The sequence below is a fragment of the Lycorma delicatula genome, chromosome 5, assembly GCF_047948215.1.
Source record: "Lycorma delicatula isolate Av1 chromosome 5, ASM4794821v1, whole genome shotgun sequence".
Lineage (NCBI taxonomy): Eukaryota > Metazoa > Arthropoda > Insecta > Hemiptera > Fulgoridae > Lycorma > Lycorma delicatula.
The window spans coordinates 46,064,020-46,089,976 of NC_134459.1; the positions used below are offsets into that span (position 1 = coordinate 46,064,020).

A 25,957-nucleotide genomic window follows, 5' to 3' on the forward strand; every position below is an offset into this window, starting at 1 on the left:
AAAAACTTTATACACAATTAAATTAATTCATAAATATTAAAATTACATAAAGCGTTTATTGAAAATGAGCCAAAAATCTGATAAGGTGAACGTCCTTAAGTAAAATTGGCGAATACTTGCCTAATTTAATAAATTAAATAAAAAAATTTCTTTTAGAATATAAATTCTTAGAATATAACTGAATATATCTGTGTAAATCAAGAATGACCATTTCCGTATTTCGACCGATGTTTGTTTTAAACTTAGAAATCCTTGAACCGATGTTAGAAAATCTTCAACTGGATATTATCGATAACATTTAACATAATGAGTTCATTTTTCTTAAATTCTTTCTTTATACTTGTACAATATATAATCCTTAAGCTTCGTGTCAGTAGCCATACCCCAGTTTATGAAAAAGATACAAGAATCTTTGTATGGAACTGTGCGCTTCACAGTTTCGGTGGCGTGATGTTCGGCTGTTGCGCGCATAGGAAGTTGCACGCAAGATTGCGAGGAAGAGAGACCACTGTCGCTCCCGCAGTGCCGATCCTGGCATGTTGATGGAAGGTAGTTTTTTTTGCTCCGCGTGTATAAGGATAGTTCCTTTTTCGTTCCCTTTTCTAGTTCGGTGGAAGGAACATGAAAATGGTTTAGTTGTTTTTTCAGTAGTGATCAGAAGATGGCGGAAAATAAAGGCTCTTTGATTGGCAAATCTGTCCGAAAACACGTTGGAAGGGCGAAAGAGAAGATCATTTTAGTAAAAACTGATTATTTATTTGCTTTTATGTACATAGAAATTTAACCTAAGCACTATTGGACTATAGTGTTTTTAAGTAGACATTTTATTAAGTTATTTTCTAATAATACTTTTTCTTTTTCCTGTTTAACCTTCGGGAATTACCGTTCAGGTATTACTTCAGAGAATGAATGAGGATGATATGTACGAGTGTAAATGAAGTGTATCTAATAACACTAAAAAATATTATCTGTACTGACATTTTATTTATTCGGTTAAACCGAATATAAGCACGTGGTAAAAACCGTGTACCATATTCTTGATTGTAATAAAGTGTAGAATTAGATTATTATCCTGCTTCCAGCAATTCTATTTGATTCATTTTTTTCGGTTCTTTTATTGTACAGAAAACTTTAACCATGGACTTGAAAAGACTCAGAAAATATTTTCTGGATCAGCACCCTCACTCATTTTAGCTACGAGCCGCCCATGGTTGTAAATATATCCAAATAATTCTATTATAAAGTAAGACGAAAGACATTTAAAGAATCGTATAGTATTTTGTATGGTCTTTTAATTTCCCGGGGAATATAGCTGGAGTAACTATATTAAAATAGACATTATGGGATCATGTCAAAAATGAGGTATCGGTTTTTTTTTGCAAATCTTTACATTTTAGCGTCCAACTAGTTCATCTAGACAAAAAAAAAACATATATACATGTACATTACATTAATTCTGACCATATATTTCAGAATTGACCTAACTGATTTTCTTCAAATTTTGCTGAAATATTTCTATATATAGGACACTTATCATATTATTTTTTTACAAAATTCATTAACGAGGTGAGGGATATCGCGAAAACACTGATTTAGACTTCCTTCAGGGGAATTTTAAAGAAAACTTCATTAAAGCGAATTTGTTACAATGCATATATAAATAACTAAAAAGAAGTTATTTAAAAAAATTAACATTCACCTTTCAAATTTTAAAATATTGTAACAGGACTAGTATAAAAGACCAGGGTAACCATTAAGAAAGAAGGAAGAGAAAATAATAACGAAAAAAAGAATCCAGACGGATAAAAGCGATTCTTTTCTCAAGTGGTCCGTTTAAAAATCTGTTCTTTTTAATACAGATAATGGCACTAACAAAAGTTCGACCAGTACCGAAAAGGAAAATACTTATAGGAAAACGTAACGGCGTAGACAATGAAAATTATTACTCTTCAACAATCAAAAAGACGGGTCGGGTTGTGTTTCTACAGGCCAGAAGGTATAAGTACTGTCGGGGACCACCGGAGAGAGTAAGTAGTTCTGCGAGGTCGTGTTCGGCGTAGTAGCGATAACAAGTGATAATCGAGTAGTTTCGTAAGCCTAAGTTCGACGTGGCTGCGGTGACGGCGATATCAGTAAGCGTGTGGTAATACGAGTAGAGAGCACGACACGAGCATTTCATTGTGGACAGTGGGTGAATGCAGGAAACTGTTCGGCGAGTTATTGGTAAACAGTAGTGAAAGTATTCCACTCATTCATAAAGTGTTCTATTATAAACAGTAAAAGTAATAATATTTGCAGGAAATTAATTGTATGAATTTTAGAATTTTGTAGTGTTATCTTCTTATTAATGCAATATCAGTTTCTATTGGTCATTGTAATGTTTTTAGTAAATTAGAATGTATTCTGGTTTTTATAATTAACTGTCTTTAAACAAATCTTGTCTTCATTTGAATTTTTAATTTGTATGTTTGTTATATGTACCTAATATTATTATTATTTTTATTATTTATTTTGTTTATATGTCTTTAGGATAACAATAAATTGTATTTATAAGAAATTTTTAGTCTGTGTCTCAATATCCTGGTCAAATTGCGAGCACGCGACAATGGGATATTTTTTTTTGCTCTATCTCTCTTTGGTTTAAATATTTTTCAAAACTTTTTTGAAATGTTATATTTTACATATAGAGCTACCAAGAAATGTTTACAATTTTTAAAAATTATATACTCCGACCTAAAACACAGAGAAGAATTTTTAAATATTTTATTTTTCTTATTTTACCATTTATTGAAGAGTGGGGAGGGGTTAGAGAAAATTTTGCTTAAGAAAATTTGTGTACCTTAACCTAAATATGAATACTTTAAGAAAAATTTTCTTAAAATTTATTCTCCCCCGCTAAAAAAATATATATTCTGTTTATGGCTCTAACTCTTTTAATTTTTATTATTAGTAGCCGGGAAAACCCTGTAATATTAGCCGGCGTTTTTACGTATACTTATATTTGGAATCTTGATTAAATCATGTTCTGAAAAAGACAAATGCATGGCTTTATTAAATTATTATTCTTTTATTTTATTTTACTGTTACGATCTCGTTTAACATGTTGAATCCATACTTTAATAAGGAAAATGAAATTATTAGAAAAGAGATTCCAGACGTTTACCAGAATCGAACCCAATACTAGTTGATTTTTTTCTCTTTTTCTTCTTCTCCCCCGGGCCGGATCCTGCAGTTAAGTATTATACAGCCCAGGGAGTGTCCTTTACTCTAACGGGCCTTCACGTCTTCGCCTGCCGGTCTGATCTAACTTTGCGCTCGGCTCAAACCCCAGGAGTAGGGTCCACTAGGCCCGGCTATGCCGTCCCTAGGTCCCCACGTCGGGAGCCGGGACTCGGTCTTTATGCCAATGACTCTAACGAGGACACCCCCACCGGTACTCGGTCTTTTTCGCTCGGGGGTGCAAGAGTTTCCGTACCTCATCGCTATCACTCACTCTTGCAAGCACGTGCGAATGGCAGTTCCGCAGAGGGCTGTCCCTCATCTCCGAGCCCCCCGTTCCTTCTCCTGAAGATGGTATCAAAATTCTTGGGTCTCCGCAACATGGTGGCGATGATGTTCTCCACGCTGAGCGGTCCGGTAATCACCGAACAAGTAAGGCGGTATTCATCCCACTGCGGGCACCAGAACACCACGTGTTCTGGGGTAACCGGGTCACCTCAGTAAGGGCAGTAGGAGTCATCCGCCCTCTTCCTACCACACAGGTAGGCGCGGAAGACCCTCATGGCCGGTCAGGAATTGCGTGAGCCAGTAGTTCAGCTCACCAAACCTCCGACTGGCCCACGGCTTTATATCCGCGATAAGGCGGTGCGTCCACCTACCCTTGGTGGACGCATCCCACCTAGCTTGCCAATCTCAAAACAGGGCCGCATGTATGCCCCCTTGGGAAAGGGTCGCCCAACATACTAGTTGTTCTAGAGTTCAATAGCTGCAGCAACTGATCGGCTAAAAAATGATTAATTTTTAATTCTCATTTTTCATAAACTGATTTTAATTATGGTAATTTATTTATAGGGTAAATTATACTCGAGGTATCATATTTAGTAAAATGTTTCATTTCATAATTTTCGTTGACAGGTGAATGATGTAATTATTCATGATGAATCGGTTTATCTTACTACTACATAGACAACTCTCTTTACTAATACACAGACAACTCTCTTTCTCTCTCTCTCTCTCATAGAGAGTCTTTTTCGTTTATTCTCGATAACTGCGAAAACTACTTAACCAGTCGTAATGAAATTTTAACTGTAGCTTTCTTATGACCTCCGGAATGTTTACCACCATTCAAACCTCACTAATCTCACTACTATACAAATTATAAGTAAAAAACAACGTATAAACAAATAACCTAGACCTTCTATCACTAATGTAATTGTTATTATCTATATCGATCCATGCCTATAAAATATCGATTTGTATTATTATCGTAATAAAAGTAAAAACAAATTACTTCAATAAAAATTAGATGTGGACTACACATGACCTCCTTGTACGTCTATTAAATTACTACACATTTTTTTTTTTTTTTTTAACTAAAAAGTATATAAAACTTTTTTCATTACAAACTTCTGATATTTTTTCATTTTTTTAATTATTGAATTATTATTCATCGTAAAACTTTTTTTCACAATGAGAGGTCAATAATTAATAAATCAATATAATTAAATTAAAAAAAAAGTTTAAAAAAAGGAGATGACGTGTGATTCGAACCGATATGCCTTAATGAAATATTTGTATTTCATTAATTAAAAATTTAATTTGACTATAACTCTGGAATCAATGAAAATAAGTACCACTTACGATATATCGTTGAAAAGCTGTCAATGAGGGCTTATTACAGCAGTTAATAAAAAATTAAAAATCCAGTTTTTTCGGATTTTGGGCTTTTTCGGACACTTTTGGTCTAGTCGATTGCAACCAAAAGGGGAGGTGCATAACTAGATGTTAAAACAGTCCTAAATTCATAATTTCAACATTCTACGTGTAATCGTTTTTGAGTTATGCGAGACACAAACGTACGTATGTACAGACGTCACGCCGAAACTAGTCAAAATGGATTCAGGGATGATCGAAATGAATTTTTCCGTTGACATTTGAAAACTGAAATTTTTCTCGATCACAATATTTCCTTTACTTCGTACAAGGAAGTAAAAATAAAGGGAATGACGACTATTTACATATTTAACAAAGTTTTGATGGTGTGAGAAAAACTGTATTTCGATATCGATATCGACTTCTTGAGAAAGTTATTATTACATGTGTTTTACTAAATTTAATGTCATTGCCTAATGTAGCGGTGACCCGCGAGACTTCTCCTCACGGAAGCAATGTATTCAAAGATTTTTAAGCTTTTATTACCTGAACTAAGACGTACCATCAGGATAAGCCACACATACAATTGGCATAGATTAGACCTTCAATTTGTATTAAAATCTTCATAACGCCTAGTTCAATCTTTAAGGAATATATTACGTCTGAAATCAGCTTTTGATTATATCATTCAGCATTTGACTACCTCTTTATTTGAAAAATATTCAAATAGGTAACACGATTAAAATATGTGACCATTGCAATGTCAAAAAATGAAATTATATAAATCCTGGGTTTTGCTATACCGGTGAAAACCAGTTCTTAAAGAACTTCAATACTCTCCTGATTTCATTAAAAATTTAATTTTGGGAATACATCTTTTATCTAAATATTTTATTTTATTCGTAATTTGTGATAACTCTGAGACCAACAGCCCACACATGATTATTAAAAAATTAATAAAATTTTAAAAGTCTTATATGCATTTAGCGTGGGCGAAGCCGCGATGGAGGATAAATAACTCTTTATAAAAAAATAGAAAACAAACGTTAAACGAAGTTCAAATTAAATATTATGATTTTCTTAAACAATAAACGTGTCTTTAGATTATTTTGAGAAAGTCTAAGATCACGTTTTTTAAGAAAATCCGTAATTTTTGAACGCGTAATCTAAATGAAATGGATGTTTGTTTTGTGTAGTAATATTAAGATTTATATCGTACAGATATATATCGGCACGGTTTTGAATTTAGAAGACTGTTTGAAGACTGAATTTCCTTTGAACACAACATCTGTAAATATCAAATATTTAATCTAAAAATTTCACTGTTCCCAGATATGAGTGTAACCTAATTTTTTGCAAAACGCGTTTTTATTTTCATATTATCTACTTGTTTTGTACAAAACACAAGCAAAAGTCCATTATTTTAATTGGTGCTTGATTTTTTTTTTACGGGATCACGTAATGCAATGGACCACAATAAATTGTAATGAGAATTTCTAAAAGAAATAATTTTAACTAGAATAACCAATTTAGATGATTGAAATCTTAATTAGTCTAAGCCTACTATGGCTTCAAATGAAATATATAACAGTGAATCACCATCTTATGAAGAAAATTACATTTTTTATATATATATATATATCTATATGCGGCTTAAAAAAAAAAAGGATAGACCTTGTTCAGTTTTTAGTGAAGCATTTATTAAAATATTTCAACAGAAAAATATTTTCTTGGAGGTTTTCTTTTCCATTTCAGTCGGCGGATGGCGGTTAGATTCTTTTTATCACAAAAACACTTTTATTATTGACTGAGAAAACATTTTGGTAAAATATTTTAATCGACAGAAATTTAAATAGAATATTTCAACACAATTCATCGAAAAATTTCTAGAAATTTCCAAACTAGTATTTTATCTCATTTTGTGGGAGGTTTTTTAAAAATATATATATTTAACCATTGGGAATATACTTTCGTAAATAATTTTAAGGAGACAAGAATACTAGGTAAATTCATCTAACATAATATATATAAAATAAAAAAAAAACAAAAATTAAATAATTTTCTATTCAAATTATAAATTACTAAATAAATTGGTAAAGATGAAATCATTTAAACTTTTACAACTTTTCTACAATTAAACAATTTCGACTGAGAAATAAGAAATTAAATTTCGGAGTCAGATTCCAAGAATCATAGTCATAAGAAATTTGATATGGACACCACATCACTTCCTTGCACGTCTCTTAAATTACAATTACACATATTTTTTTTTTACAATGAAAAGTACATAAATTTTATTTCATTAACAACTTCTGATATTTTTTCGTTTTATTTATTTGTTATTGTTGTTAATAAATCAATTTATTTAAAACAAAAGAAAAAATTAAAAAAAAGGAAATGGAGTTGAATTCGAACAGATATGCCTTCCCCTTGTAAGATCCAAATATTTCATTAATTAAAATTTCATTTGGCTCTGGAACCGATGAAAATAAATACCACTTAAATATATCGTTAAAAGCTCTCAATGAGGGTTTATTACTGCAGTTAAGAAAAGTCCAAAATCCAAAAAAAATTGGATTTTGGACTTTTTTTGGACACTTTTGGTTTTGTCGATTGCTATTAAAAGGGGTGGTGGGCAACTAGATGTTACAACAGTCCTAAATACAAAATTTCAACATCCTACGGCTAATCGTGTTTGAGTCATGCGAGATAAAACGTAAGAACGTATGTACAGACGTCACGCCGAAACTAGTCTAAATGGATTTAAGGATGGTGAAAAATGAATATTTCCGTTGAAATCTGAAAACCCAAAATTTGTACGATTAAAGTATTTCCTTGTAGTACAAGGAAGTAAAAATGGTGAATTAACGATGTAAGGGAATTTTGAAACATTTAAATTTATGTAGAGGAAAATGTTACAAAAATCTACTTCTTGAATCCAATAAAAAAAGCAATTTCTCATTGTCGTATGATACGCTCTAATTCTTTCATTGGAATGTAAAAAAAAACCTAAAGGTATTATGCAATATATAACTTATACATTTTTACAAAAAATAAATAAATGATTTTAGAATATGTGCAAGTAAACATGAAAAAGAAATATTAACGTCAGTTAAAATTACACCAGAAAGGTAGAATTTTTTTTTTTTCATTTCTGAAGGCGTCAACTTGCACATTAAAACATTTTAAATAATAATAAAGCAAAATTACTTTATTTTTAAAAACAGGTATATTAAAAACAAGATTTATTTAAGTCAGGTATACGGTTTATAATTGTGTAAATGTACAATTTATAATTTATTTTACATTTTTTTTAGTAAAGAAAAAAATCATAAATACGTAAAATAACCACAATTTGTGTAAAATATCAACTGTCATATACAGTTATTTATTAATATTAAAATAATTAATAATAATTACTGTAAAAATTAAAAATACAATTCTGTATTTAAATAATAAATCATTATATTTTATTTATCTTTTTGCATTTAAATACAATATAATTACATAAATAATTGTAAAACTTTTGTTACTAAAAACGCAATTAATTAGGAAAAATTTAAGTAATTAAAATTTATTCCATTTTATCAGTAATAATTTTCTATGTAATTGTTTTTTACAATTTGTAACATTTCATCGGAGATATATACTGTAAATTTATGTAACCATGAAATAAAGCATTAATGTATATATATTAAATACAATAAAAACTGTAGAACAAAGTAGGTATTTTAAAAAATTCTGTTTTTTTTTTTTTTTTTTGTGAAAACCTGAGTTATATCTCATAAAATATAATACATACATATGAACAAAAACGGTAAAACTTTATTAAAAGAGAAAAATAAAAACAAAAGAATCTTGTTAAATAAACTTTAAAAAAGCCTAGGTTTTCAATGAAATATTGTACATTTTCACACGTCTTAAAAGAGGGTTTGTTTAATTATATACTTAAATACATTATATTATACTTAAATTCATACACAGAGTGTATTACAAATTCTCCAGGAACTTTCATAACCTATTCTACTCGTGAAAATAATGGAAAAAGTTCAGTAAACATATGTCCTAAAATTCTTCGTTTGCAAGTTACGATTAATGAAAGATTTCGCTCGGATTTCAGCTACCCCGATGAAATGAGGTCTTACTGAAATTTTTGGGACGTTAATTAAGGAGCGGAATTATTAGTGGTTTCTTATAGTTTTTCATCTGAAAAATCGAATAAAATAGGTGCCAAAACCGTATCTGCGGTAGCTTTTGAGAAGTCTTGGGTGAAAACAATAAATTAGGGTAAAAAATCCTGATCTTTATGTTTGACGTACAATTAATTTGATAAATAGGTAATAAAAATATAAAACTTTTAGAGAATTTAATTCTGAACAAAATGTTGTAAGATAAGTTAAATTAAACACAGAAAAGTTAATTTAGAAAGAGTACATTACTACATTTGTAAGAAAAGTACTTATTTAATGTAAACAAAACCAAATCCTTTCTTGAAAAATTAGCAAAAACTAAATATAGTGTTAAAAGATTTTTTAAAAACTGGAGATTACATAACAATTGTAAAATAAAAATTACTTAATAAGTTTTTTATTAATGATAGAAATATAATAAATTAATTGAAAAATTATTACTAGGGAATAAAATAACAACAGCTGATCAACAACGCGAAATGCTGCATTAATGTTTAAATCATTCTGTGATATATATTAAGAATACCGGGTACTGTGAACTGTGCTGTCGTCAGCGAAGATTTTTTGTGAATTTTAGTTTGAACGTGATCGGTTAGCAATTGAAGTAATGCCGTACTTATTTACAACAGAGGAATACTCTGATACGGTATTCATTTTCGTTTATGTAATGGTAATGCTATAGCTGCTGCAGTATAAGATGAAATACGTTTTCCGAATCAGAGGATTCCAGATCTCAAAATAAATATCGTGACTTTTCGCAATCTTCGGGAAACAGCTTCACTACCTAGTATTCGTACCAGCTACGAATGATCTTCCAACACGACGCTGTTATTGATGAAATTATTATCGATGCAAATCAGCGCATAGTTCAGGCATTAGTACACGACGTTTTTCTAAGCGGATCGCATTCGATGGTTGGAGGACACTTAAACAAAACAAGTTTTATCCTAATCATAAACAGCCAGGAGACGGTCCGGTCCGCTTCGCTTGGAGTTCTGGAAATGGTGGAATAAAAATCTACAATATTAAATGTATATTTTGTTTGGATGTTTGGATTTCGTGGCGGTCCACATTTCTGGCCATCAAGATCGCCTGATTTAACACCTTTAAATTTTTGCGTCTGGGACGGATGAAAAATATTGTAAGAGAAACAAAAAATTCATTCTCGTAAGGAATTAATTGTCCTCATTATGGATAAGCAGCTTAGAGAGCCCTGAAGAACTAAAAAGAACAACAAAAGCAGTACAGAATTATGCCAAGAAATGTGTTGAAAATGGCGGGTTAATTTTTGAACATATATTATAAACCGGTACGTATACATTTTGGTCTAGTTTCTAAATAAAATTTCAATTTTTATAACTTTCCTTCGTTTTATTCAACTTATCTTACATAATTTTATTTAGAATTAAATTTACAAATTCTATTTAAATGTTTTACTTGTTTATTACCCATTTAACAAAGTTATTGTACGTCTAACATAAAAAACCAGGGGTTTTACCCCAATTGGTTTTCATCCCAGATTTCTCAAAAACTACTGCAGATACAGTTCTGGGACCTATATTATTCGATTTTTTAGGAAAACACCATAAGAAATCACAAATTATGCCCATTAATTAACATCCTAAAAATTTCAGTACGACCTGACGTACCGAAGTTTCCCGGGTGAAGGAGCACGTTACAACTAAAATAAAGGCCACAATAATTTCGAGCTAGAGAACACGAGAAAAATATTGCTCATTACTAGTATACTTGTTCTTTTTTAATTTAAATATTTTGATCTAGTTAAATCATAAAAAATATAACATCAACTCAAATTTTTCACTTTTTTCCTTCCATTGCTTTCGGAACACAATAGATATTTAAAAGGAAATAGAAGTAATATACGAATCATTTATTTAATAAAAACATTAAAAAAAGATGTAATTTCAAAATCCCGTTCGATTGCTAACAAATATACTTTTAAAAGTTTTCATCCGGCATTTAAATAGTGTAGTAAACATCCAGTTCATTTAATCAAGGCTAAATTGTGAGGCGTTGCGCCAGATAAACTGACACTGACCTTTTAGATGAAATCTTACAACAGCAGTTGATTAAAAAACAATTTTAAAATAAATGAATCAAGTGAATTTAATTTAACAACAAATTAATTAAATATAACAAAATGGCAACGTTAATAAAACATGATCACATTAATTATAATTACATTTTTTTTTTTTATGAACTGTAAGTATTTATAAAATTACGGTAAATATGAAATAAAAATATTTACTCCATAATTTAAGGTATTAAGACTTTTCTTTGAAAATTATTTGGTAGTTTTTTCTTTTATAAATACTAATATAAAAATGTTCCATTAATTAATAGAATTTTTAATTAATAAATATCTGATGTGGACACCACATGACTTCCTTGTGCGCCTATTAAATTACATATATACATTTTTTTAAAAAGAAAAGTACATAAAATTTTATTTCATTAATAACTTCTGATGTTTTTACATACTTTTTTTTTGTTGTTACTGAATTATTATTTAACATAAAACTTTTTTTACAGTGAGAGATTAATGATTATTAATAAATCAATATATTTATATTAAAAAAAAATAATAATAAAAAATGACATGAGTTCTGATTTGAACCAATGTGCTTCTCCTCTTCAGATTCAAATATATCATTAAAAAAAAGTCCAAAAAAATAAAAATTCTAGAAATTTTTCGCGATCACAATACTTCCTTTACTTCATATAAGGAGTAAAAAACATCGGGATTACCTTGCATTTCCAATAAGCGATCAATAAACAAACGGGATTGAGCATCATTTAACGGTTGGTGTCGTTGCGCCAGCTGCATTTTGTAAGCATGTAATTAAAGATCTTTATGTAAAATGTGAAGTAGGCCGGTCATTTAGATATAAAATTATATAGAATCATTAAGTTATATAGAACTATCAAAAAATTCCTACAATTTTTTTCTTAAATTATAGACCACCGGATCTAAAATAAAGAAATGATTTGACCGGCGTAGCCGGGCAAAACTTTAACGTAAATTTAAGTAGTAAATTACATTTAAATTCAGATTAGTGATGTTATTTCCAATTAATATAATGAGTTTGGCCGACTCCGTGGCGCGAGGGGTAGCATCTCGGCCTTTCTCTGGAAGTCCCGGGTTCGAATCCCGGTCAGGCATGGAATTTTCACACACGCTACAAATCATTTATCTCGTCCTCTGAAGCATGCCTAACGGTGGACCCGGAGGTTAAAAAAAAAGAAAAAAAAATTTTTTAATCCGCGATGAATAATTAAATTATTTAATTTATGGTTCTTTATCAAATTGATCTTTAAATAATAAACCGATGGAAAAGACAGATGTAATAGAACAAATCCTGGATGGTCTACACCAAAGATTTAGAAATGGACGAGACCAAACTTATGTGTAAACTGCTATAACGGCGAGCAACGACCGCTCTTGAGCAGCGGGCTTTCGGCCGGTACACTCGAGCGGATGATATTAAAAGGCTGCCAGACGAATTTCTCAGCCAGTATTAGTAGCAGGACTTACGGTTTTATAAATTTACATATCTTTATTACCATTTTGACGAGTCACAGTTCTAAGCAAGTTATTCTAAAAATCGACTTTTTAAAACTTCGGGTAATCGCCAGACTCATTTTCCAGTGAAAATCGCATACCAGACTGTAATGAAACATTTTTTTTATATTAAAAAAAAGTAAGTACGTAAAAGTTCCATAATAAACACAGACTTTCGATATGATGAGTTTTTACAAGAACAAAGCCTCTGCTACGCCCATTCCAGCGGGACGTGCCAGTCTAACTTTGCATTTCATTAAAAACTTTATTAAAATAAGAAAAATTACTTTGTTCCTAGATTAAGCTAATCACTGATGCTTTTTTGCCGCTACCTCCCGGACTATCAGTTTCGTATGAATGTTACAGTAGATATTACAGATGTTAAATTTTACTTTTCTCAAAAATGCAATTTTCTGAAGAATTGTAATCGAAATAGAAAACAATTATCAACTAAAAAGAAGGATGAAATCCTCATCAGTAATAAGAAAAAAAGTTTTATAAACACGTAAAATTTTATGAATAAATTTTCATTGTAGGAGATACCATAAATTTCTATTACTTGTATATTGTATAAAGCAATGATGCAAATTTAACAATAATTAAAGCTGATTATCATAAAAAAGATAAAAGATAAACTATCTTGGGAATAATACCAATAAAAATAAATATTATAAATCTATCTAATAAGACGTATATGAAAATTATGAAATTATAAGATGGTACAAAGTACAAATATACAATAAAATTAAATTCCTGACGTTATAAAAATACTTTTGTAAAACAATTAAATTAAGGAATAAAAATAATACTGAAATCAAGGACAAAATTTTCCATAATTTAGTCTATAAATGAATATAACTTGTTCAAAAAATTATCCATAATAAATAAATATTTATAACAGAAATACTTATTTCTGTTAATAATTAATAATTATAACAATGATTGCAAAATACTAATATAGAGTAGTAGAATGAGATACGATACGACAAATCATAAAATTTAATCGGTGTATTCTAGCATTAGTGTGCAAAAATTGTAAATCATGATTCAGCATAATCTAAAATGATTGATTTGCGTCTCTGATCAGAATGTAAATGACTCGCTTTAAATAGATCTCGTACAGAGTAACTAAATATTACACATTTTTCCTCATTTGGTTATCTTTACCTTCTTCGATAACGTTCATTAAAATTATTATTGAATAATCAAACGATATTAAATATCATTAAAAAAAAAAAAATCTGTACGGAGCAATTAAAACAAGTTTCCAACATTGAAAATGAATCGATATCAATTTCATGTAAACTGCTAATGGTATTTACGTATTAAATTATCTATTAAAATAATTAAAATTTAACTAATTAATTTTTTTTACATTCAAAATTTATGAGCAAAGTAAATTTTTTTTTTAAATATTAATATACTATCGCGTGTTCGCGGTTCGACAAGGATATTGAAAGACAAACAAACGTTAGAATTTCCTATTATTGCAATCTATTATTCTAAAAATAAAATAAATAATTAATACTAATAAATATTTACTACTCGTATATATGTAAAAACAAAACAATAATTCAAATAAAAACAAAATTGATTTAATGACAATTAAAGTATAAATACCAAACGAGATATATTAAAAATTAAAAAACACGACTGCCGAAAAAACATTGCTCCTTAATATAGAATAATTACTAATACAGGATAATTAAAGAGCGTGTGGGTGACAATTTTGTATACAGTATTTATATATATTATAATTTTTTTTTCAATTTTTTTAGGTTATTTAACATTATATATATATATATATATATATATATATATATATATATATATATATATATATACGTTGAGGTGACACTCCCAGTTTAACGGCCCTGCTCTTGGTTGGGGGGGGGGGGGGAGACCGGGCCACCCTGGAACTTAGAGGTCAAGGGGAAAATTGGCCGCTCACAAACGGCGAGTCAATGTAGCGAAAGCCGCATTGTCGGACCGTGTGGGAGTTCCTTGATGCGGTTGCTTTGTTCAAGCGAGATCAGTAGTTAACTTAAGGGAAACACTCCTACCGCACTGCTGTGGGAAGCTAACCTAGAGAAATATGGCTGACCACCAGCCAATTAAGGCTCCAAGCGCTTTAATATGGTAGACAGGTACTTGCTGGCATTCAGCGACCTAGGCGTGGCAGCGAATTGCTGTCTAGATGAAGTAAATTTCAATTTACGGATGTCGTATATATTTTTAGTAGTTCATGGGGTGCGCCTACCTTTTTTAGTAAATGTATGACAAGTAAGCGGTTGGGACACGTAAGCCGGTGGTGTATGGCACCGCGCTAAGTCGGCTCACGCTATTAGGTAGCTCTAGGAGCTATTTAGGACAGTGATCGCTTAACTATTTTGAGGCTCCGTAGCCATTTGTGGCACAGACATTCGGTCTTATGCTTTAGAGCGACTGAATGGGATGGTGGCGGGAGAAATGCCAAGCAAACCAATATCCCGGTAACATAAGGATTCCAACGCGGAATCATACATCTAAATCGGTTCAGCCGTTGAGCGGCTACGGTAAACAAACATATACACAAACCCTAAATATATTACACCCCTTTTGGGGGGACAATCATGTAAAAATACAGTCCGACTTACTAAAAACTTTATAATGTATGATAGAAACTAATATTACATTAACAATAAGATACCAATAGAAAAATCTTTTTGCAAGTATTATTACTTTTACTGTTTACAAAACACCTACCCTACACTTTATGAATGAATACTATCACTTTCACTCCTATTCACGAATAACTTACCAAACAGCATATTGTTTCAACCACCGTCCGAAATGGGTATACTCATGATGTTGTTACTTCAGTCGTTGTTACCAACAATTACTGTTATCGCACGCTGTACCGAACTTGGACTCACAAAACTACTCACCCTGAACGCTGGTTCCCGGGAGTATTTATACCTGCTGACCTGTAGAACCAGTACCCGACCCATCCTTTTGATTGTTCAAGAGTAATAAATTTTTGTGTCCACGCCTTCTACGCTTTTTTAGAAGTTCTTTTTTCAGGTAATCCTTTTGATCCTACAGGAGATTTTGGAGCTGCCACACTATTACAAAGAACAAATTGTTAAACGGACCCGTTATTCTAAATAAAGAATCCCTTTTTGTTTCTTCTAGGTTATTCTTTCTTTATTTTCTCTCTCTTTCTTATTTTTGGAGGAAACCCGCTACACTAGCCCCATTACAACATTGATATATAATATTATTACGATTCCTACCTCCTTTCCTGCTTTTCTTTTGTAAAAACAAAATAAAACTGTAACTGTCTAGTTCTTCTTACTCATTATAAATTAATTGAATTTGTCTATATTCAGTTGGCTACGTTAACAGCTGATATTTATATCAATATTGTAACAATGCATCTAATTCTCTATTGTTCAGTCTAGTACAAGTCATCAAAGAGTCAACATGATCTATTACATTATATACATTAGTCGATGTATAACTAATTAAATACAACAATGTTTTATATATATATAAATTATAAATTTCAAGATTATAATAAATTAATATGAAATATAAACTAAATAAGTTATTTATTTTACTGAATCGGCTAATAATTAAATGTTTAGAATAATTAATCCTAACCGAGGTAATAAACCAAGGTGGACGTTGTTCAAGCAAATGTAATATTAATATACAAGTATAAAAAAATTTAATACAAAATTTTTATTTGCGATTTATGATTATGAAATATCAATCCGCAAGCAGCCAATCTTTGCTAAAAAAATTTCATCTAACCGTACCAGACAACAGAAAAATGTTCGTGTAAGTTAACATAACACTTAGGTTTACCGTAAAGGGCCTTATTACTCTTCCACTGCCATTTTTATAGCCCATTATTATTCCCGATGTGATCTATGTAATATTATATCATGTACCGATAAAAATAAAAAAGTTATTTTTCTACGGCTGTTTTAAAACGTTTGAATTACGCGGCGTTTTGAATTACACGTTGGAACCTGTATCATATCAAAGTCATTATGAAACAAATTTTCATTACAATGTAGGTGTTCAACCAATCAAAAGCCTACTCTTTTCAATTATCGACCGATCAGAAGTGAGTATTTTTTAATGTATCATCTGTTTTTTTACTTTGATTTTAAACCGATTTAGTAGTTAGCAATGAGAGGTTAATTTGAAAGTACACCAATAGGTAATTAAATTTATATTTTATATTCTATAATACTATATCTATAACATAATATAATATTATATTAATATTTCTATATTATATTATATTTTATATGTTTATAATTTTATTAATTATGTTGGATTCTGAGAAAGAAATGTCTTTATATTAACATCAATCGATATTAAAGAAAAGCAAATCTTATGATTAATAACCTATTGCCACAATAATGTATTACTAATGTATTTTTTTTTAAATTAAAAAACACAATCCGTAAACAATATATTCTATCATTAATTTAAATCAATAATCCAATATTTTCTCAGCCGTAGAAAAAATATGGTATGAAACTCTCTACAATGGCAATTAATGCACTTTTGCGAAGTTTACGATGCTCGCTAAGGCTCGTGACGTATCTTACTTGGCACTCATGCATTGATGGATATCATTGTTGCATAATGGACTATTATTTATTAAAAATAGATTTAAAAAACAACATATAAATCATTGACAGAAAAAACAGGTATTACTGATGGTGTAATGTAATTATCAATACAATTATGTGTATTAGTATTATCAATACTAGCAAACCCTCTTTTAATGTTCTAGAGATATGAGTGCTATTATTATAGTTAAACTCATTCAGAAGGACATAAGTTTTCAAAATATCAATATTTGGGAAGTTCACATAGACGAAGTATGCATTGGAAAAAACTCTCTTCATAAACACGGTAAAAATCAAGCAAAAATGGTGAAAAATCCTCCTTTTTTTTCGCTCCCTCTATGAATTATGAGACCTTGCCGATGGTGAGGGGGCTTGAGTGCTCAGTGATACAAAGTAGCTGGACCGAAGGTGCGACCATATCGGAGAGGTATATGTTGAGAGCCAGAATAAGGAATGATTCCTGAAAGAGGGCAGCACCTCTTTCAGTAGTTGTCAGGGCGTAGGTCAGGAGGACTTAAACGGCCATAATATCAACATCAATCAGTCTTCTGAGTATTGCGCAGCTAAAAGCAAGGAAAAACTACGACTGTTTTTTTTTCCAAGAAAATGAACCTCTCCGCATTTTCATGCAACAAAGATGGAGGCGCCTTCCTTGGTAAAGTATTCCGGAGGTAAACTAATCCCCCATTTGGATCTCCGAGTGGGGACTACTAAGGAAGGAATCACCAGAAAATTATAAAATAACATTCTACGATCGGAGCGTGGAGTGTTAGAAGTCTAAAAAAGGTTGGTAGGTTAGAAAATTTAAAAAGGGAAATGGGAAGATTAAATGTAGATGTTGTAGGAATTGATGACGAGGTTTAGTGGGAAGAGGAAAAGACTTTTGGTCAAGTGATTTTAGAATAATTAACTCAGCGTCAAATAAAGGGCAGGAGTAGGTTTCTTAATAAACAAGAAGAAAGTAGAGTATTTCAAAAAGATTAGCGGTAGAATCATTGTAATCAGGATAAAATCAAAATCTAAGCCAACAACGATAGTAACTTCTATACGTCTACAAGTGCCCAAGATGATGATGATGAGGTACAGTGTGTATACGAAGAAATTGATGAAGCAATTAAACACACAAAAGGGGATGGAAATTTAATAATAGTTGGGGATTGGAATACAAGCATCGGAAAAGGCAAGGAAGGAAATATTGTAGGTGAATACGGACTGGGCAAACGGAATGAAAGAAGGGATCGATTTTTTGAGTTTTGCAGGATGTATAATTTAGTAATTGCCAATACCCAGTCTAAAAATCATAATAGAAGAACATAACGTGGAAAACGCCTGGTGATACTGCAAGGTATCATAGATTATAGATACTGTAAGGTATGCTAGATTATATTATGGCTAAACAAAGATTTAGAAATCAACTGCAAAGCATATCCTCGAGCAGACATTGATGGTGACAATAATTTAGTGATAATGAAAGGTAGATTGGGGTTTAAAAGCCTGAAGAAAAGGTGTCAGATGAACCGGTGGAATTTAGAAAAGCTTGAGGAAGAGGAGGTAAAAAAGAGTTTTGAGGAGGACATCGCAAGAGGTTTGAGTAAAAACGATAAGGTAGAAAATATAGAAGAAGAATGGAGGAATATTAAAAAGGAAATTCTTAAATCAATGGAAACGAACTTAGGTGGAACAAAGAGAACTGGTAGAAAACCTTGTATATCAGAGGATATACTGCAGCTGATGGATGAAAGTAGAAAGTATAAGAATGCTAGTGATGAAGAAGGTAAAAGAAACTATTGAAAATTAAGAAATACTATAAACAGGAACTGAAAATTAGCAAAAGCAGAGTGAATTAAAGAAAAGTGTTCAGAAGTGGAAAGAGAAATCATCATTGGTAAAACAGACAGAACAGACAGGAAAATTAAGGAGCATTTTGTGGTACATAGACTAAAATCTAATAATGCGTTAAATAAAGATGGTACACCGATTTATAATAAGAAAGGAAAGGTGGGTGGAATATATTGAAGAGTTACACGGAGGAAATGAATTAGAAACTGGTGTTATAGAGGAAGAAGAGGAAGTGGAAGAGGCTGAAAAGGGAGATCCAACACTTAGATCTGAATTTAACACTGCATTAAAAGATTTGAATGGCAGAGAGGCTTCTGGGATAGACGGGATACCTGCAAAATTACTGCGCAGTGCAGGTGAGGAGGCGATAGATAGATTATACAAACTGGAGTGTAATATTTTCGAAAAAGGAACAGTTCTGTCAGACTTAAAAAATAATGTTATTGTCATAATACTGAAGAAAGCAGGAGCAGATAAATGTGAAGAATGGATAACAATTAGGTTAACTAATCACGCATCAAAAATCTTAACTAGAATTCTGAACACAAGAATTGGGAGGAGAATGAAAGAAGTATTAGGAGAAGACCAATCTGGTTCCCGGAAAAGTATAGGGACAAGGGAAGGAATTTTAGTGCTCATATTAATAGTAGAAGAAAGATTAAAGAAAAAAAACTGACATACATAGCATTTATAGACCTAGAAAAGACATTCGATAACGTAGACTGGAATAAAATGTTCAGCATTTAAAAAAATTTAGGGTTCAAGTACAGAGATAGAAGAACAATTGCTAACATTTGCATGGACCAAACTGCAACAATAACAATAAAAGAACATAAGAAAGAAGCTGTAATAAAAAAGGGGGTCCAAAAAGGAAATTCCCTACCCCCGTTACTTTTTAATCTTTACATAGAACTATAAATTAATGATAAAGAACAATTTAGATCCGGAGTAATAGTGCAAAGTGAAAAGATAAAGATGCTACAATTTGCTGGTGATATAGTAATTCTAGCTGAGAGTAAAAACGATTTAGAAGAAACAATGAATGGAACGGACGAAGTCCTATGCAAGAACTACCGCATGGAAATAAACAAGAATGTAACAAAAGTAATGAAATGTAGTAGAGATAGTGTAGATGGACAACTGAACATAAAAACAGGGAGAGAAAAGATTATGGAGGTAGAAGAATTCTGTTGTTTGGGAAGTAGAATTACTAAAGATGAACTAAGCAGGAGCGATATAAAATGCCGAAAAGCACAAGCGAAACGAACTTTCAGTCAGAAATATAATTTGCTTACATCAAAGATTAATTTAAATATCAAGAAAACATTTTTGAAAGTATACGTTTGGAGCGTAGTTTTATACGGAAGTGAAACTTGGATGATCGGAGTATCTGAAAGAAAAGAATAGTAGCTTTTGAAATGTGGTGCTATAGGAGAATGTTAAAAATTCAGATGGGTGGATAAAGTGACAAATGAAGAGAGATGTTGCGGCAAATTGATGAAGAAAGAAGCATTTGGGAAAACATAGTTTAAAGAAGAGACAGACTAATAGACCACATATCAAGGCATTCTGGAACAGTTGGTTTGATATTGGAGGAACAGTAAATAGAAAAAATTGTGCAGGAAAAAATTGTACATACTCCAAAAACGTTTGGAGTATGTAAAACAGATTTTTAGGGATGTAGGATGCATGGGTATACCGAAATGAAACGATTCGCACTAGATAGGGGAATCTTGCAGAGCTGCATCAAACCAATCAAATGATTGAAGACAAAAAAAACTTTTTTCGTTAGTGGAAAACTTGCAAAAAAATGTTCAAATATATGAATATGAATTTAAAAAAATAATTATTAATTAATTCTCATGATATTCGCCCAATTTGGACAATCTTATATAATTGGTTTATCAGTTATCGTTTATTTTTCAAGTAATAACCGTTTCAGTCATGAAAAAAAATGGTATTGCTTTCGATAATATAAGTAAGAAACAGTTATAATGTTAATAATGTGATTAATAGTAATAATGGTAAACAATTAACCATTGTTATATTGCAGATGAAATGACATTGGCTAAAAAATAAAAATAATTAAATAATTTGCGTCACGAACAGGAAATTTTTAATCAGCGTTTTTCTTATAATATATTAAAATAATAGATATACATTTTATTAGTTATATTATAGCATTTACGTTTCTCTTCGTAATAATTATTATATAATATAGTTATTTTAAAGAATATATATTTTTTTCAAATAATTTTGTTCTCGTTAAAATAATTATTAACCACATTTTCTTATTCAGATTATCAAAATTAACGTAGCAGTTTTTGCTATTAAAATATATATATATATATATAAACAAAGTAGATATTACTAGAAATATAGTCCATGACCGAAAACCCTTTGTGAAAAAAGTCCAAACTGCGTTATATATTACAAAAGAAAAGAAAAGAGTTTAAGGCATATTTTAAAAGATTCTTTCACGGATTTCTAGTGGACGTAAGATAAAGTTAAATTAAAATATAATAAAAACCCATTTTTTTAATAATTAAAAAGCATATTTTTTTACCCATTTTTTTTTTAATGGATAACTTGAATTGTACAAAGATTTTAGAAAAATAAAATTAAATCACCCTCAGTTAAAATTAGTGAGGGTGCTGCTCTAAAAAAGGCCTTCTCAAGGCTATGGTTAAAGTTCTGTAAAATAAAATAACCGAAAAAAATGAATAAAATAGAATAGCAGGATAATAATCTAATTCTACACTTTATCACATTCAAGAATATGGTACACGGTTTTTAAGCACATTGTGCTTAAAAATCGTATTTGGATTAACCAAATAATTAATAAAATGTCAATTCAGATAATATTTTTTTAATATTATTAGATAATAACTAATAAAAATTCCTCTTAAAAACAGTATAGTCCAGTGGTGTTTAATTTAAATTTCTATGAATACAGAAACAAATACATAATTAGTTTTTACTAATTACCTTCTATTTTGCCCTTCCAGCGTGTTTTTGGGCAGATTTGGCAATCAAAGAGCCTTGGCTTTCCGCCATCTTCTGATCACTACTGAAAAAACAACTAAACCACTTTCATATTCCTACCACCGACTAAACTAGAAAAGGGAACGAACAAAGAACGTTCCATACACACGCGAAGTAAAAAAAAACTACCTTCCACCAGCACGCGAGGGTCGGCACTGCGGGAACAACAGTGCTGTCTCTCCCTCGCAAATCGCATACAGCTTCCTATGTGCGCATGCCCACAATAACCAAACACCACATCGGTGGTACTATGAAGCGCACAGTTCCATACAAAGATTTTCATCTTTTTCACAATCTGGGATGGCTAATGACATTAAGCTTTTAAGGATTATATATTGTACAAGTATAAAGAAAGAATTAAAGAAAAAGGGATTCATTATATTAAATGTTATCGATAATATCAAGTGGAAATAGGGAGTGCTCCAGTTCCACAGTGCCTAAACGCGAGCCGCCACTGCTCAACTATTTACCTAATTTTGTAGCGAATCATTACGGTTCAAACTCATCAACCATTATATAACGCGAACTAGTAATTGTCTATTATACATTTCCGCATATATTTTTTTAATAATTTATTATTACAACCTTAATAATAATCATCTACATCTAAATAATAGTCGTTATTATTATTATTCTCTTGAATGTACCACAATACGAGACAAATATATTATCCATAGGGTTGCTCAAAGTTCCCTCTAGGACCATTTTATCCAAGATGGGAGTATCTCAGAACTGCAACGATTTTCCATCAACCAGCAAAAATATATCCTTTAAAAAAAATCGTTGTCCATCAACGATTTAACGAAAATAGAAGAAGCCTTGAGCTACCCTCTTGGTATTGAGGGTACATTTTCCTTTCTTGCTAAATAATTATTTCCTTGACCTTGATCCCTTCTTCTTCCCCGTTGTTGATTCTGTGGATATAGATCCATGACCTTTAAAGCTATAAGTCCTTGCTATGGTCTCATGATAGATGTTATCTTAGCACCAAGTTAGGAACTGTTACTTTTATCCGGTGGCTACAAATAAGCATAATAACCTCAAGTTTAATTCAATAGACTATTTAATAAATATAAGTGTTAAAAGAACTGATGCAGTCGAAAATGATCGGTTCAGTTTTAACTGTTTCCTCAAGAAAGTTGAAAATCGTTGATCTATGAACTCAGAATCTTTAAGGAGAAGAATAAAGATCGAAACACGCATCGATTCTACAACTGGTTAAAATTTTCACGATTATAATTATGTTCATGCTTATTTTCAATTAATGCGACTATTTATTTCATGAAAATTATACGTATTAGAAATATCTATTGGCTTAGCATACATTAAAATTAAACTTTCCCCTGTATGAAACATTTTTTAGATCAAAATAGTCTCAAATTAAACCTGTGGTTTAAAAGTTTAGCATGATAACTGATCTTTTATTAAATTAAAGCTGTTCTATGTTCCATGATTTTGTAAAACTATGAATTAAATCCAGTTAAAAAACTGAAGATAAAGATTATTTTTATTAAGGTATATTTTGACTGTTTTGGAAAACTATTGTTTAAACCGATGTTCTGATAAAAAATATTTAAATATAACACTTGAAAAATTCTAAATAAATAAAAAATATTAAAAAAAAATAATATTAATACACTACGAATTAAATAAATCATTTATTTAGCAGAACTTATTAATAGACTGTGCAACAGGTGTACCTCTTTAACTAATTAATTGACAAAATATATTAATTATTGATTTACAACTTAATATTTATATTATTTTAATTCTTGAGTATCAAGTTGATTGAAGATTTGGCGTAAAGCCAAATTAAAAAAAACCTTTAAAATTATCAGAGTGCCGCCAGTAAGTCATTGAAGGAGAATATAATTTGCTCCGAAAAATCTTTTGGAAAAATAATATCCATGAAATTTGAAAGAAGAAAGTTTATTTAATTTTCTTTTTAAAGTATTAAAACCATTTAACCAAAGTTTAAACCATGACCTATAAATAGAAGATGATTTTTAAAGTAATAAAAATACAATAAATAATAACGATAAAGTAAAAGTATCGAAATTATATACACAAACATTTAAAAACAATTTTAAAAAAGTCTCAAAATTGGTACGCTAATCTATAAGATTAAAATTATTATTAAGAATACAGAAAGATAACTTTCTTCTAAGATATAAGAATCTTTTTTTTTCTATTATTGATAAATGAAATAAATAGTACGCAGATATTATGTTATAACAATTATTTTTTTAAAGAGAAAAACTAGATAATAATTTTATTTAATTATACATTTATTTATTTGTATTACTATTTTATAAAATGTAATGATATTTAAATTAATTCGTATTACATTTTATTAATATATTTTAAAACACTTACCACTTTATTTACGTTTTCAGTAAGCATTATGAAAATGAAGAAGACTTAAGAAGAAAACGAAGAAGTGATATTCGACGATAAAGAAGGTAAAAGTTTAATGATGAAGATGATTATTATAAAAGAAGAGTGCGACTGACTGGTATGAAAATTAAGGGGGTCAGGGGTTGGAAGCGCGGCTAGCGGACACAAGATGAAACCGGGCTATTTTCTGAGGAATATAGTAGTACTTTGCCAAAAGATAATAAAGAGTGAGGATGCCGACATTTGCGTCACAGTAGTTTAAAGAGACAAGGCGTATTACTAGCAATACACTAACATTACGTCACAACGCGACGTTCATTCATTTATATAACTAGTATTAATAAAAAATTAAAAGAAAACTATGACTTTGGCACTATTGATAAACAAATTGTTTACATACGTTTACTGCATTTTTTCTATAAATAATAGCTACGACTATGCGAATAAAAATATCTTTACAGGATAATAAATCGTTGTACATTTTAAATAAAAATAATTTCACAATGAAGTGCATATCAAACTTTCATAACTTTTCTCATTATATGCAAGAAGGAACGTGAAAAATATTTAAATAAAATAAAATTCGGTTAAATAACTTCAATAAATCGACCGTTATTCGGTGTAATAACTCAGGAAAAAGGTATATTTTTCATAATATTTTCAAGACTTAAAGAAGTAATTATTACCTTTAAAAATTTTAAAGGTGTTAACTGATTGTTAAGAACACTTATTTAACACGTGTTAAACGAGTATGTAAAAAATGTTGATTTTTAATTAAAAATCAATTAACAGAATAATATTGTTTCCGTAAAAAGAATTCTTTCAACTTAATATTAAGTACAAAAAAGGCACTAGTAAAGTTTTACAATAAAACTATTTTTTATAATTTTTCAATATAATTTTCATCGAATATTACATATTTCTCCATCCTTCAAAACCGTCTTCAAAGAAATCCTGCCATGTTTCGTCAAATATCTTTTCTTTCTTTCTTTTTCCTGTTTAGCCTCCGGTAACTACCGTTTAGATAATTCTTCAGAGGATGAATGAGGATGATATGTATGAGTGTAAATGAAGAAGTGTAGTCTTGTACATTCTCAGTTCGACCATTCCTGAGATGTGTGGTTAATTGAAACCCAACCACCAAAGAACACCGATATCCACGATCTAGTATTCAAATCCGTGTAAAAATAACTGGCTTTACTAGGACTTGAACGCTGTAACTCTCGACTTCCAAATCAGCTGATTTGGGAAGACGCGTTAACCACTAGACCAACCCGGTGGGTTTCGTCAGAGATCTGGACATATTCATCGTTCCAAGCCCTTAGGAAGTCATTATCGCTCGTAAAATGCCTCCCTTTCAGTCTTTTCTTCACCTTGGGAAACAGCGCGAAGTTACA

The 25,957-nt window shown here is 30.5% G+C and overlaps 1 protein-coding gene across 1 annotated transcript in view; it reads right to left on the bottom strand.

Moving 5' to 3' along the window:
• Hex-A (Hexokinase A) overlaps positions 1 to 24,695 on the bottom strand; it is a 315,316-nt gene extending 290,621 nt beyond the window's left edge. The window contains exon 1 of the mRNA XM_075366033.1: positions 24,540 to 24,695. Within this exon, the coding sequence (XP_075222148.1) occupies positions 24,540 to 24,566 (27 nt within the window). The 5' untranslated portion in view covers positions 24,567 to 24,695. The remainder of the gene's footprint in view (positions 1 to 24,539) is intronic.
• Between the last annotated feature and the right edge of the window lie 1,262 nt (positions 24,696 to 25,957).